The 16,050-nt window shown below is 45.0% G+C and overlaps 1 protein-coding gene across 3 annotated transcripts in view; it reads right to left on the bottom strand.

Moving 5' to 3' along the window:
• Positions 1 to 16,050, bottom strand: part of EIF4E3 (eukaryotic translation initiation factor 4E family member 3) — a 75,517-nt gene that overhangs the window by 42,257 nt on the left and 17,210 nt on the right. For 2 of the 3 annotated variants that reach the window (XM_030801731.1, XM_030801732.1), the window contains exon 2: positions 7,136 to 7,283. Coding sequence is in view for 1 of the 3 variants with exons in the window: in XM_030801730.1 (XP_030657590.1) it covers positions 3,564 to 3,739 (176 nt within the window). In the remaining 2 variants the exon portion in view is untranslated. Of the gene's footprint in view, positions 1 to 3,563; positions 3,790 to 7,135; positions 7,284 to 16,050 lie in introns of those variants that run through there. The other variant, XM_030801730.1, reaches the window with a different exon arrangement.

Raw genomic sequence — 16,050 nt, 5'->3', positions numbered from 1 at the left:
TTTCCCCTACGTGCACTCACTTGGTCCTGCTGCCCTGTGAAGACGGTGCCTGCTTCTCCTTTGACTTCTACCATGATTGTAAGTTTCCTGAGGCCTCCACAGCAACGCGGAACTGTGAGTCAAACCTCTTTCCTTTATAAGTTACCCAGTCTTGGGTAATTCTTCGTAGCTGTGTGAGAACGGACTAATATGGAAGGTCTGAGAAGGTGACGTGAGCAGAGGCTTGAAGGACAGGAAAGAGCAGGGCAAGCACTGATGGAGGTGGAGCACTCCAAGCAGTAGGGGGTGTCAGCGGCTAAGGTCCCTGCTTGGGATGATGGCGAAAGAGCAAGGGGACCAATGAGCAGAGAGAAGGGCATGGCAGGAGGGAGAGTGACAAGGGAGAAAAGGGTCCTGGGTGGGGCAGGAAGAGCTGCAAAGCTTTATGGGTTACTATAAGCCCTTTGGCTTTTGCTCTGGGGGCGGGGGTGGAAGGTGGTTATAGATGACTCTAAGATTTTTGGGCTGGGCAACTGGAAGGATAGACTTGCTCTTAACTGCTCTTATCTGAGATACAGATAGAAGGAAGCAAGTTTGGGAAGGCAGTTGAGGAGGTAGTTCAGTACATGTTGAGTCTGGTTGTGTATTACATTGGACATCCATGGAGACAAAGGGGAAGGAGCACTGGATCTAAGAGTGTAAGGTTTTGAGAGTCACCAGAATTCAGGTGGACCTGAAAGCACTGTGACTGGATGAGATTCCTGGGGTAAATGGCGCAAAGAAGAGGCCCGAGGCCTGAGTCTTGTGGGAAAAAACTCAGAGGCGAGGGGGTCACCATAAGATCAAAAAGAAGCAGTTAGAGACACATAACCCAGAGTGGCTTCCAAGAATCAAGACAGGATAGTTTTAAATGTCCAGAAAAGGGGAGAAAAACTCTTCAGCATGTACCCCCAATCTAAAATTACCTTCCTCAAATGCCGAAATCCTTAGCCATACAGTCTAATTTTTTAACCAAATAAAGACTTATTGGAGTTGACTATTAAAAATACTAATAACTTTATCGAGGACTTCTCCAACTCATCCAGTGAGGGGAATGAATTTAGGTTTCTGGCATCCCAACACAAAATTCAGACAAGCTGCTCCGGAGACTTTTTGTTGGGGTGTGGGTATGGGGAGGGGTTGGTAGCTGGGGAGCATGGTAATGACAGTCTTAGTAGTTTATGCTTAGGAAGCTCCTTCTACCAGCTGGCACCTGTTAGGTGTTGTACATCACGTCTCTCATTTAATCCTCAGAACCGCCCTGTGAGATATGGCCTATGACTATCCCATTTTAGAATGAAAGTGAGGCTTGGGGCAGCTAGGTGCTTTGCTCATCAGCACACAGTAGGCTGGAAGGTAGGACAGGCCAGGAGGTAGGACAGGCCAGGAGGTAGGATGCCAAAGGGGAGTTTTAAGTAGCAAGAGGCCTTTGCATGCTATGGAACTCAAAAACCGATGTCATCTTGCCAGGCAGACATTGGCTATGCTGCAGGGAAGGCTGCCTTGGAGGGCTCTCCTGAGAACCTCACCAGTCTCTAGAATGTTGTTTACCTGGGGAGAAAACTTACTAATGAACTTCTAGATCATAATGTGTTCATAACCTCAAGGGGGAGAGGGGCACCCTATATAAAGGTAATGGGTTCCCAGAGAAGTAGAAAAAGTTCAATAAAAATTATGAGATGACTGATCGGGCAAAATGAATTCATATATACAATATTGGAACTCATTTTAATTTCTAAATTAATACAGCCATTTCTATTAAAGATCTGTACACTGTGGCAATAATGTATTTCATTTGATGATCGACCTTTAGAGAACAAAAATGTGTAAATCAATAGTAAGATATAGTTTGTGTCTTCATTAAAGTTACTATAATTTTAAGCAACTAGTCTTAAAAGATGGTGTTATCTGTAGTATTGACACTTTAGACCAGTCCTTAAAAGTGTTGTTCCTAAATGTAAACTAATTTTAGACCTGTTTAAAAAGAAACTCTCTTGATACTCTTTCCACCAGTCAGCAGTATTCACAATTTAGACCACAGGTCCAGGTTTAACACCTTGAAAACAGATACCAGGTAACAATAGCACAGTTGCAGCACGCCTATGAAAACAGACACGATTTCATTCTGCTAAGGTCTGCCAAAAGCACGCTTGTTATGACAGTATAATGCTCTCTTAGCATCCCATAACGAAAGTGAAAATGTTTTGAAAGAACGAAACTCACTCCATCTCCCCCACCCCCAACTTTTTTGGGTCTCCGGCAAAGAAAATGGCAGCAAGTGACAATTCTTACAGACGGGTGCTATAAGAACCCAAAAGGAAAAAAGAAATGAGCTTGTCTTAACCAAAAAAAATGAATATCACTTTAAAAAAAAAAATCTTGCAGTCATTTTATTCAAAGCCTTTTAAAATCAGATTTGTGTGTACCAAGCAAACTTCTCAGAACACTGTCACACATTTCTTCCTAACACTTAGCCAGAGTAGACACAGTTTCATCAAAATTTCCAAATGCACTTGGGAGAACCTTGAGGTGTCATCATTGGGCACCCACTGCAGGGCAGACACTAAGAAGGGGCTTTGCATTCATCCATCTATTCATTCATAACAATTTCTGGTGTTCTTACGAGGGACAGGCACAGTTCTAGGTCCAAAATGTCCAAAAACAAAAAGCCACTGCTCTTTTATCCTTAACTGAGGGGAGGTGTTGAGGAGCTGGGGAGACAGACTGAAAGTAAACAAATTCATATACAATAGAATCCGGCTGCACTAAGCATTAGGAAGAAAAAGAAGGCAGGGCAGGAGAATACAAAACGATGGAGCAAGGTTTCTATTTTAGACACGGTAGTCGGGGGCCTTTCTGAAAAGATGGCACCTAGGTTGTCCCCTGAGAAAGCCATAATTGACCCCCTTCCTGACGAGGTCAGCTGCTGCTCGTTATTGAATCTCCAGCGCATAGCAGGTGTGCGGCTCCACTGTAGGTGTTCGGGAAATACCTGCCCAGTGGATGAGGAAGAATTGGAAGAGGAGTCCACCGCAGCAGCGGCCGGACAGTGGGTGGGAGCGCTGGCCGTGCAGTAATCATTGCACCACCGCACACCTCCCAAGGGATGGGCAACTTTTCCGAGCGCTGTCACAGCTGAGGTCGTGTCCTGAGCTCCCAGGCGCCCCGCGGGGTAAGCAGGACAGCCCTCTCCCTGCAGCAGGGACGCGGCCACCCCCAGCTCGCCCACCCTCTCCCACGGCCCTGCCAGCACGCCGCGTTCCGCTCAGAAGGGAACAAGGGGTGGAAAGTGTTGCCGAAACTTTTCGGGCTGCGCTGTCCTTCCCCGGCCCGGAGACGAGGCCGCCGAACAGCCGCCCGGCGCGGCCCGAAGCTGGCTTCCGACCCGGCGGGGCGATCCCGGGGCTCGCAGGCGGACGCGCGGCGGGGCCGGGGTCTGTGCCACAGCGGAGCGGGGCCGGGGCGAGGGGCCGCGCCGAAACAAAGCGGCGGTGGCGGCAGGACCCGGGTCGGGGCCGTGCGCGGCGGGCCCCGCGCCCCCTCACCTGTCGAGCCAGAAGGTCCAGGGCGAGTGCAGCGGGACCCCGCCCGGCTCAGGCTGCAGCGCCGACAGCTGCTGCAGGCCGAGCGGCGGCTCGGGGGCGGCGGCTGCGGCGGCGGCGCGGGACCCCGGCGACTCCCGGGCCCCGGCGGGGGGCGCGGCGGCCGGGGGCAGCGCCATTTTCTCCGCCCCGCCTGCAAGGCCGGCGGACGCGCGGACCGCGGGGCGAGCGCGGCTGAGTCACCCCCGGCCCCCGCCCCGCCCCGCCCCGCCCCGCCCCAGGCCCGCCGCCCGCCGCCCGCCGCCTTCAGGGCCTGGGAGCCGCGCGGAGGGGCCGTGGGAGGCACGGCCGGGCCGGGGCCGCCGAACAAAGACAGACCTACGGAGGGATGGGGTGCCGATCCCGCTCAGGCGCGGGTCCCGCGTGGGGGACCGACGGCCTGGCCTGGAGTGGCGGCTGGGGACGGGCTAGAGGGCCCACGGGGGTGAGAGGGACCGGGGAACGGTCTGCGGGCTGACTCTGCAGCCATGCAAAAGGGCAGCGGGATGGAGCGGCAGGCTAGGGACAGATGGAGGGATGGATGGGACAGGGGATGGAGCCCCAGACCCACGTGGTGCGAGGGAAGGAGGGATGGACAGACATACCAGCAGTCAGAAGGATGGAGGGAAGGCTGGCAGATGGCTGGAGGAGGGAAGGAGGGATGGAGGGCAGATGGAAGCACAGTTGGGTGTGACAGATAAATGGAGAGGGGAACCGATGGCCAAATGGATAGAGACTCCAGTGCCCGCGAGTACAGAACAAAGGGCGAGACAGAAGAACGAACAAGAGAACCACCGACTGGGGCATAAGGTTGGAGCAGGTGGGCTTTGCATTCCTCTTGGTGAGAGCAGACTTCCTAACTCCGCTGATTTGAAGGGGCCAGAGCCCCCATCCCAACCTCTGGAGCTACCATGTGACCACAGTGAGGGCCTCAAGCCTGGCTTAACATGTGGCTAACTTCAGAGAACATTTCCCAAAATCAGCCAAAGTATCCAGATCTGCCCTAAAGCACCGGCGAGTGGGGAGGAGGAAAGCGGGCAGCTGTGAACACAGAGCGCTCTGCCTCCTGTACCTCTGAGCAACCAGGAAGTCCCTTAGGCGGTGAGATTCCTGAGCCCAGAGTAGGAGGGGCCCTCCTAACACAGCCTCTCCCTAGGTCTCCATCACTTTCTTTTTCAAAAGAAAAGCAAAGGCATGAGGCATGTGAACACCTCTTGGTGTTGGACATCCTTTTTACGCTTGAATTTCTAGATAGTTCCTCTCTGGCCTTGAACAGTGAAGGGTGTGGGATTCCATCTCCTCATTGACCTTCTACCTGGCCTAGCATGTGTTCTGTTCATGACTTGAGCATTCGCTGGGATGGAAGAGCTACAAAACAAGATGAGTTCGGGGCATCAACAGCATCATAACAGACTGTCATGAATCCCAGAGTAGATGCCCTCCCTAAAAGGTAATCAATGTCACATAAAGTGACAGTAATAAAAACAAGACCGCTGCTTTGTGACCCTTGCTTTAAACTTAACTTATATACAACATACAATGCTGGAAGCAATGACAGATTTTATAAAATCTGTCCAACACTAAAACGGGGGAGGGTGCTTTTGGTTAGATGCATTTATCTTGTTGCTTAATATCTCCTTTCATTTTTTCCAGGAAGCGTCGTATATGGCATTGTTTAAATTGCTCTGAGGACTTTACCCTTAATAACTCATTTAATCCTTACAATAAGCCAATGAGGAAGAGACTATTAACCCATTTTACAGATGAGGAAAAGAGATAAGATTAAGATAACCCCAAGGTCACAGAGCTAGTAAGTGGGACAGCTGGGAACTGAACATAGGTATTCAGACTCCAGAGTCTAGACTTTCAACTGCCAGACTCTCCTGCCTCTCTGCACAGAACACTAACAAGTCCACATAGTAAAAACAAGCTGTGGGCCGGGCACGGTGGCTCACGCTTGTAATCCCAGCACTTTGGGAGGCCGAGGCGGGCGGATCACGAGGTCAGGAGATCGAGACCACGGTGAAACCCCGTCTCTACTAAAAATACAAAAAAATTAGCCGGGCGTGGTGGCGGGCGCCTGTAGTCCCAGCTACTCGGTGAGGCTGAGGCAGGAGAATGGCGTGAACCCGGCAGGCGGAGCTTGCAGTGAGCCCAGATTGCGCCACTGCACTCCAGCCTGGGCGACAGAGCAAGACTCCGTCTCAAAAAAAAAAAAAAAAAAAAAAAAAACAAGCTGTGAATAGTAGGTCTCCCTCCCTCCCAAGACTATCAATCTTCATTCCCAGAGGAAACCACTGGCAACAGTTTCCTTCCAGAAAACTGCAAGTATGCACATGCAAGCATATATCTAGATTCATAAGTTATAAATCTATATCCTTTTTATAACCAAAATGTAAGCATTTAATACCAATGCTGCACCTTCTTATTTCACTTAACATTATATCCTTGAAGATTTTTCCATATCAAAACATATAGATCTACTTTATCTTAAGGGCTGCAAAGTAATTCATTGTAAAGAAGTAATATAATTTAATTCACTAGCCTCCAACATTTATGTGGTTTCTAGACATTTTCTTATATAAATAATGCTACCATAAGTATTTTTATATTTATGTCTTTCTTCATCTGCACAAGCTAATCTCAGAATAAGTTTGGAGAAGAATTGTTGGCTGCATTTAAAAATTTGATACATATTGCCAAATTGCTTTGCAAAGTGGTTACATGAATTTATATATAGCTGATTTATAAATAATGGTTGATTCTGAAAATTTATATTTACGAAGTGACACATATCTGTATAAAATTCCAAGGCATGGGTAGAGAGGAAGTTTTGCTTTCTAATGATTAAAACTAGTCAAACTGTCAAGTTTAGCTCCTTCCTTATGTCCTTTAACAATATCCTCAGCAAAAAAGGGCTAGTCAAGAATTTTTATCTGCAGTTTCTGTAAAAGGAATGTGTACCACATGAAAAAATTCCCTCCAGAATTTAGAACTAGGAACAGTCTGGCAGTTTTTCTTTACTGAATAGCAGTTATATACCTTTCTCTCTTTTTGCTTTGGCTTCCAGGCTGCTCATAATTACATTTAGTGCTCAATCCCAGCACCAATATTAGCCAATGAAGAAGCATCACTATTTTTATATTTATTCCTATTTCTATTTTAAAGACCTAATAGCATATATGCACCTTACATTGAACCCCTCAAATTTATTTTGGAAGCAGGTGGTATATACGAACAGATAAAATTTAAATGACCTTAAGATTAATAAAAGAGATAATACAAAATGGCTAAGGAGGGAACAATGGGCACAACCTTCATTCCCTTCCTGTTTGAAATATGTAAGGGACTTAATTATTTTTATTGCTCTTCAGAATCATTCTTAGAAGATAATAAATTGGGGACATTTCCCTCATCTGGGAACTGGATGGCAGGAACTAGAATTTCAAGGTAGAAAGGGGATTCAGCGATCATCTAAGCAAACCCACCACTTTACAAATGAGGAAACTGAGGCCCAGAGAGGTGAGGTGACTTACCCGAGGCCACAGCTCTAGGAAATGACAGAGGCGGGACTACAACGTGGGTAGCTTGAGGTCCGGACCAACGTGCTCTCCCACTGCATGACACGCAACACAGACGACTTGGGGTGGCAGAAGAGAGGAAGAGAAGGTGACCCCACAGCCCCTAGCAACGAAAACAACAAGAAGGACTTGAGGCACTCATAAATAATTAAGCAATTAGCTGCAGCAGCTACTCCCCTCCCCTCCAGCATCCAGTCACCAAGGCAACTTGGGCAGGGTGCCTGCTGGTTGCCTAGTAACAGTGTGGTCTGCTCCCCTGACATGCTCCCTAGGCATCAAGGGATTTGAGAGCCGGGAAGAACCTTAGACAGGGATCACTGTTCCAACACCTTCATTTTCCAAATGAGAAAAGAAAGGCCCAGAGAAGCTGGGTAACCTGCCCAAGGTCACACAGCTATTCAGACACACAGCCAGGCTCCATTCCCAGTTGCTTTCCATTGTACTAGGGCTGCCTCAGGGAGGCTGCAGATGGAGGAGAGGGGGAAATCGCTCTACAGTTCCTAGAAGAATGAGAAAGTCAGAGCGAGCAAGCAGGCAAGAAAGAGACAGAAACCTGAGCGCTCATATGCAATTAGCAGGAGCTGGTAATCCCATCAGCCCAACTTTCATCATCACCATGGCAACATGGGTGAGGTGGGTGCTGGTTGCCTAGCAACAAGTAGTCCTCTCTCTTCTACTCACATCCGTTCCCTGGGAGTCACAGGAACAGCAGAATGATGACGTTGGAAGGGAAGGCAGGGGTCCTAACTCAGTCTCCTCCTTTACCCAATGAGGAACCTGAGGTTCAGGGACACTGGAAGTCACACAGCCACAGAGTTAGCTAGTGACATTCCCTCCATTGATGGCCTCTGTCTCAACACTTTGGGAAGGGAGCCTTCCACTCAATAAAGGTAGAACGTGGGAGGGAATTGGCCAGTGGCTCCCTCGAAAGGAGGGAACGCATGGTCTCTAATGTCAGAAAACCTGGGTCAAAGCTAGTTCTCCCTAAATCTGGCAAGCTTCCTATCCTCTCTGTGCCTCAGTCTCCACATATGAGGACTGGACATGCTAATGGTCTCTATCTCTTGAGTTATCGTTAGGATTAAATGAGGAAATGTACATGTCAAGTGCCTGGTATATAGTAAAGATACAGTAAATGTCAGGCATTCATTCATTCCACACTCAATAAATATTTGTTGCATGTCTGCTATGCAAATGCCACTGTTCGAAGCTCTCCAGGTTCATTAGCAATACAGACAAAAGAAATTCCTGTCTCAGAGAGCCTACATGCCAATAGAATGTGTGTGTGTGTGTGTGTGTGTGTGTGTGTGTGTGTGTGTATTTAAGTGTTTGTTGAATGGGTGGGGGAACTCATTGGCAATATGCTGTTTATGTTGCTGGGCTCCTTCTCTAAGACTGAGAAGTTTCCTGTTTACAGGGTGTGATACTATAAATATGCAGGCCTGTTTTTTATGTGGGAACTCCGTTTTCCTTTCTTTTAACAGCAAAAGAAAAAGGAAGGCAATGGCCACTAGATGGCAGTCTTCAGTGCCGGTAGGTACAGGGCACAGGAAGGGATTGGCCTGGGGCACAGGCCCTGACTGAAGCTTCCAGCAAAGGTGTGTTGCAGCTGGTCAGTCTTAGAGCAATGGCTTGGAGAGGTAGGGGAGACTTGAAACTATTCTGGGATACTCACGGGTCAGGGGAGGCTGCGGTGTGGTTCAAGAGTGATTGCTTCAGAGTGAGACTGATCCCCGCTCTAACCATGATCCTGCCATAGGTAAACCCTGTGACTCTGGGAAGTTATTAACCTTGCTGAGCTCCAGATTCCTCATCTAGGGTACAGAGATAACAAGAGCGCCCTCAAGGGACTGCTCTGAGCCATGTATAAGAAAACATTGTCTATAAAGCACCTTGCAAGTTGCACATAGAAAAAGCTCAACTAGTGTTATCTAGATACCAAAAGACCTCTGAAGATCTTTTAGGGGCCAGGCCAGGCCTCTCTTGTTCACAGCTGCTAATGGAAAAGAAAGGGGCAAAGGAAATGGCATGTGTTAAGCATTTGCAGTGAGGACACTGAGGTCCATGTGGTCAGTGAGCCTGGAAAATGTGGCCTTGAGGTTTGGTTGTCCCACTCTCCACATCCATCCACCTATCAGACATTGAGTTCTCGTCCTGATCTGCCTGCAATCCATGTGTTGGTCTTCTTTCATTTTTTCTTTTTCTTTATTATTATTATTATTATTATTGAGACAGAGTCTTGCTCTGTTGCCCAGGCTGGAGTGGAGTGGCACAATCTTGGCTCACTGCAGCCTCGACCTCCCAGGCTCAAGCAATCCTCCCATCTCAGCTTCCCCAGTAGCTACAGGTACATGCCACCATGCCCTGCTAGTTTTTAAAATTTTTGTAGAGACAGGGTTTCACCATGTTGTTCAGGCTGGTCTCGAACTCCTGGCCTCAAGTGATCCTCCCGCATCAGCCTCCCAAAGTGCTGGAATTACAGACGTGAGCCACCGTGCCCAGCCTGCTCTTCCTTCTTTATTCCCACTGGTGCCAGCCAGTCCCAGTCCTCACTCCTGCATCAGCCAAGCATGGCCTGGAGGACTGCAACAGCCTCCTAATGGGTCTCCCTGCTTCTAACACCCAACCCTCTCATCTGCTGCCAGACAGCAGCCTCAACAACAGTCCTCAAACACTGGTTTGCTTCTGCCTGCTCTCAGAAAAAAACCCAGACTCTTTCTGGTGGCCAACAGTACTTGGCATCTTCTGGATCCTTCCTGCCTTTCCAAATACATGGCTGAGCTCTCCCCCTGCCTCAAAGCTTCTCTGTGGCCACAGGGCATCTGCACATGCTGTTCTTTCTACTGAACTGCTAGTCCCTCTGCTTGGCATGGCTGACTCCTTCTCCTGCCGTAGGCCTCCACTCTAAAGCAGGTCTTCTCCCCTTCCTCATTATTTTTTTCAGGACATGTGTCAGCTGCACACATCTACTGCCGATCTTCTGAACCAGAATATCCAGTCCAAGTGGGGAGGGCCAGGCCTCTCCTGTCCACCTTTGTCCACCCAGTGCCTAGTGCAGGGACTGTCCATGGCTGGCACACCAGCAACATTTATTAAGGAAACAAACTGGGTATACAGCAGATATTGGTTGAAAGGAAGAATCTGTGACTTTGTCTCCTAATTTCCTGTCTTTCTCCTCTGCCAGTGTATCTTTCTTATGGACGGCATGTTGTTCTTCCTAAAAAGCACTTTTGTCCTATTACTTCTTTGTTCAAAAGCCCTAAAGCGCTGCCTGTTTCTCATAGGCTGAGGTCTGAAATCTGGAATCTAGCCTTTGAAATCGTCCACACCTTGACCCCCTTTTTCAAATACATTTGCAAGTATATTTCCAAATATATTTAGAGAGATATAATTATACACCTATATTTACATATACTTGGAATATATATGTTAAATCTATATATTTGGAGAAACAGCTATACATGGAAATATATATATTCCAAACAGATTTGTCCCTATTTCTTGATGCATTTTGCGCTCTGCCACAACATGAGCTCCCGAAGAGAGGCGTGGGCCCACCCCCTCCACCACTGTCTTCTGGGTTCCTAGCACGGTGTCTGGCACATGGGAGATCCAGCTTTACTGAATCAATGATGGGCTTACTGCCTACTTGGTAAACATACCGTATGTACTCATATCTCCACACTTTTGCCTGAGACCTTTCTTCTCTCCTCTGACCATCTAAATTGTCTAACCATCCTTCAAGGGCCAGGCCAAGTTCCCTCACAGGGAATCAGTCACCAAACACTCCCCAGATAGGGACAGGAGATTCACAGAGTTCTAGAGACACAGCTGGGCAGTGCCCAAACTGTTTTCCCAGGAGGAAATCCCTTATCCTGGCAAAAGGAGCACTGGGAAGTAAGCAAGCTCTTCCCTGATGTAAAAAAAAAAAAAGTCCCAATGATGTCAGATATATAGGTTTTGTGGCCAGTCTAAGAGCTCTGATTAAAGGACCTTTGTTGTGGCCACACAGAATTCCACTGATTGGAGGAGTAATGATTCATATAACCAACTCCTCCTGTGAGGCACTTAGATTATTACCAATGATTGTGGCTATCATGTGCAACCCTGTAATAAACACTCTGCCAATCAGTGGCTTCCTATCAAAGAGTAGTTCTGAACATTCCTGGCCAGCCAATCAGTCAGAGATACAGAGATGGCTTACATCAGAAACTGGACTGAAGGGGAGAGCCGGCAGGCCTCAAATTGGTCTTCAGCAATTTTTAAAAGAAAGGAAACGATGAGCAGTAGGGAGGCAATGTGATCAGAGGAAAGTCCAAAAACATGTGCTTGAGCCCATGTCTAACAGCCATGTGCTTTGGGACAAATCGGTGAACCTCTTTGAGTCTCCCTTTTTCTCAATTAAAAAATGAGCCAATAACACCTGCTTTGCAGTGCTGCCTGAAGGATCAAATCAGGAACATTTGGTGAGGCTCTACATAAGTCAAAAAAAAGTCACACAAGTGTTGATTCTTGTTTCCTTATCACAGTTCCTAGAGGGGATAACCCTACATCTTCTCTGCTTTTTGAACACGAGTGTCCTCCTTTGTATTCTCGTTGGGGATCTAGAGACAGGTGGAGTGAACAACTGTCCCAATTTGCCTAGGACTGTTCCGATTTGAGCACTGAAAGTCCTGAGTCCCAGAAAACCCTTTGGTCCTGGGAAAACCCGAATGGTAGATACACAAGGAGCAGGTCCTGGAGCACTGCCTATTCCACAGGATTTCACCAACCATCTTGGAGGCCTCTAATCCCCACTATGAGCTGGTAACTGCTCGCCTAGTGGGATAAATCAACAGCAAGCAAGTCATTTGTTTACATCTAAGAAGCTGCTTTAAGGATAAGATTTTGTTTTGGGGATTTCAGTTATGGTTCATAGATCATTTAGGGGAACATTTTGTAAGCCAGTTCTCTGAGGAAGTGTGTTGTGCTTTCCAAAGCTTTATTTTAAGCTGAAATAATCATATTTATGACATAAGAAATCCTGATACAGAAAATATAAGCTGACTTGGCAAACTATTAGGAGTTGATGAGTCAGGCTGCAAAAAGACCACCTGTACCATCTTTCCCTGTACCATATTTAACCCAAGCTTCCTGAGGGGTGGGGAGCTCACCTCTGAGGTCCTCAGAGACTATTATAAAGTACTGCTCCTGTACTGGGAACTCAATAAACATCTGAATAATGAATCCTTCTGTGATTTAAAAACATTCATTAAAGTGTAGATTGAAATATTTTATAAGTCATTTACTTCTTAAGAGCTAAGTACACTAAAGTTTGAGAAGCCATTATCAATTGATGAACAATTAGTAAAGGAAAATAAAGCAATTTTTGAAATGAAGCTGCATTACTTGTTTTCTAAAAAAAAAATCATATTTCCATGACATTTTTAGAACTGTAACTACTGTGCAAAACACTCCATTAGGAAACAGGAGGACACTTGCAGTGCCAACGAGACCCCTTCAGTTACTGAATCTCTTTTGTTTTACCATCAGCAGGAATTGCGTACTCACAATACAGAAAGATCCTCTTAATTTTTCACTCTTTTCCTGTTCATTCTTATTAGTTACATATTATCTACATAATGGCAGGTTGCACCTTATGGTATTTGCTTTAAATTTTCTTAGTGTTTGTGGTAAGATAGTATCTTATTCCCAGAGGCTAAAAATATGCACATATTGATCATACTAGGTCATCATTACAAAAGACGAGCTCTCATGGAGGCTATGATAAACATGGTATCCCTCAGATGACTTTATAGAAGTATTTGATGTCACAAATATACACTGTGGTTGACAATGATCTTGGAGATAGCTGAGTCACTTCTGTCCTTTCAAAACCTACCAGGTCACTCAGAAATACACTGTGAATTATCCTAAATTTGGGATGAGTCCCTGTCATTCCTAAAATGCCTAAGGGTCATGTCTGCTTGCCTTATTGGACTAAAATATTTTATAACATATGAAACAAATTTGTCAATTAAATGCAGTATCGTGTTTTTCATAGTTTGCAAAAGCACAGTAAATGATGCAAATAATTTCCTATTTTTCATTCTGAGGGAAAATCCTTAATAAAACCATACTCTTTATTAGAATTGAAATTCAGCAGTAAGAGGGCACAAGCCACCCATAAAGGCAAGATATAAATTAGCCGTGAAAAAAACAAGCCAACTGATTATAATGTCCAGATGGAAATGAATAACTGAATCATTCGTTGTCAAATCAAATAGCATCTTAATAAGCTGTTGCATCATCTCTGTTGATTCAATTTAACTGGAAGATATCAGAAAATGACTATGACCTGCACAAGTATCTTCATTTCTCGTGCTCATTAGTATTTGGCCTATGAGTCCTCTCCTTTTATTCTGAAGGTGAATTCACCTCTAAAATGGTTTTTTGGTTTCTAATCCTCAACATCATCCCATGTTAAAAAGAAAACTGGCCCTAGGCTGGAATGAAATTATTGGAATTAAGAAACTGGGGCCCCAGTGTTTGGTCAAATCTTTATCAAAGGAAGAATTCAAGCACTTCTTTTACCAGGCAAGCTGGTAAGTACAAGTTGTCATGGAAACAGGATGTATTCAAATTATATGAGGAATGACGTTCCTCATCTAACTAGGTGTTCATCTCATCTAAATGGGGAGAAATTGGTGTAGGTGAAATCCATTATATTTCTTTCAAATCTGCATTAAAAACAATCATTTCCTTTATTTTATATAGGAGTACACAGGCACAGAGCCTCACTCTCATAAAATGAAGAATTAAAATTACTTGCAAAAGAATTGGTGCGTAAATAAAAAGACATAAAATGAAAATGAATCCCATGATATAAATCTATTGACGCATAGTGAAGGGTGGGAGAATGGAAATCAGATAATATAATACCTCCATCTATCATGGGACATATTTTTCTTCAATAGCATTAGTAACTAGTTTTTCTACAGAATGATCCAGGCCAGAGCAGTTCTCTGCAAGTTGAGGAGACTTGCTAATAGGTGTAATGTCAGCACCCTGATAACAGCAGAGCACCTTGTGAATCCACAGATTCCTAACAAAGAAAGGCAATACTGTACTAAGCAGGTACTTCCCACTCCTTAATAAGGCAATTGTTGAAAAACACATGGCACAAACTAATTTTGTGGGGATGGTATTACAGCATGGAGGGCCCATTAAGTCACAGCTCTACTTAAGAGGCAGCCTGAAGTTCTTTCTGGATCAAAGTAACTTAGGAGAACATCTTTTCTTTTTTTTTTTCAAGTTAAGATCATTTATCCACCTCCCTCCAAAAAAATGAGAAGAAAACATTTTCATGTTTTGCTGGTTAAAATGCTGAGGTGTCAATAACTCTTTTCCAAGCCATTAAGATAATAATAATTCAAATAAAAATACCAATAGCTCCAAAATCTACAAAGAAATTTTTTAATTCAACCATAAGAAAATGAACACCGTGATTTTAAAATTGGACAAAAGACCTGTGCAAACATCTCGCTGAAGATATACAGATGGGAAATAAGCACCATGAAAAGATGCTTAATATCATATGTCACTGGAGACTGCAAATCAAAACAACAAGATACCACTATACACCCATTAGAATGTCTAAATCCCAAAACGCCGGCAACACCAAATACTGGTGAGGATGTGGAGCAACAGGAACTCTCACTCAATGCTAGTAAGAATGCAAAATGGTACAGCCACTTTGAAAGACAGTTTGGCAGTTTATGACAAAACTAAACATACTCTTACCATACGATCCAGCAATTATACTCCTTGGTATTTACCCAATTGAGCTGAAAATTTACGTCCACACAAAAACCCACACGGAGATGGTTATGGCAGCTACATTCATAAATGCCATGACTTGAAAGGAGACAAGATGTCCTTTAGCAGTCAGTAGATTCGTAAACTGTGGTACATCCAGACAACGGAATAATATCATTCACTGCTAAAAAGCAATGAGCTATTACGCCACGAAAAGACATCGGGGAAACTTTAATGCATATTACTAAGTGAAAGAAGCCAATCTGAAAAGCCACATACTGTATGATTCCAACTAATACAACATTGCAGAAAAGGCAAAACTATGGAGACAGTTAAAGGATCAGGAATTGTCAGGGGTTCAGGTGTAGGAGAGGAAGGAATGAATAGGCAGAGCAAAGATTTTTATGAAAATAAAACTATTCTGAATGATACTATAATGGTGGATACATGTCACTGGACACTTGTCAAAACCCATAGAATATACAAATCCAAGAGTGAGCCCTAATGTAAACTATGGACTTTGGTTGATAATGATGTGTCAATGTAGGCTCCTGGATTATAAAAAATGCACCCATCTGGTGTGGGATGTTGATAATGGAGAAGGCTATGCATAAGTGAGGACAGGATAAATGGAAAACTCCTTGTACCCTCCACTCAATTTTGCTGTGAACCTGAAACTGCTCTAAAAAAGAAAGTCTATTAAAGAAAAATATCAACAGCAACAATAGCTACCATTTTGTGAATCCTTAACTATTCTCATCTAATCCACATATCAACCTGATGAGGTATTAACAAGTATGATTATCATCTCCCACTTTACAAACTGGAGGCTCAAAATGGTTAAATAACATTCCCATCATCACCCAGCAAGAGGTATGGAGTTCAAACCCTAAGTCTGCCTGTGCTCCTAACAATTGCAACTTCAGGAAACTTTAGGAAGTTTCACTTCTCTGAAGTCATCTCCATCATCTGGAAAATGAGGTGAGTCTTTGACTTATGAAAATATTCAAGTTATGCCCTAAATGTTCAAAACAGAGCACTGTGACAGAAGGTGCTTGACTATCTGGTGTACA

This window comes from Nomascus leucogenys, chromosome 21 (genome assembly GCF_006542625.1).
Source record: "Nomascus leucogenys isolate Asia chromosome 21, Asia_NLE_v1, whole genome shotgun sequence".
NCBI classification, from domain to species: domain Eukaryota; kingdom Metazoa; phylum Chordata; class Mammalia; order Primates; family Hylobatidae; genus Nomascus; species Nomascus leucogenys.
The sequence above is the reverse complement of the archived record's forward strand: the minus strand, read 5'-3'. Positions and strand labels throughout refer to the sequence as shown.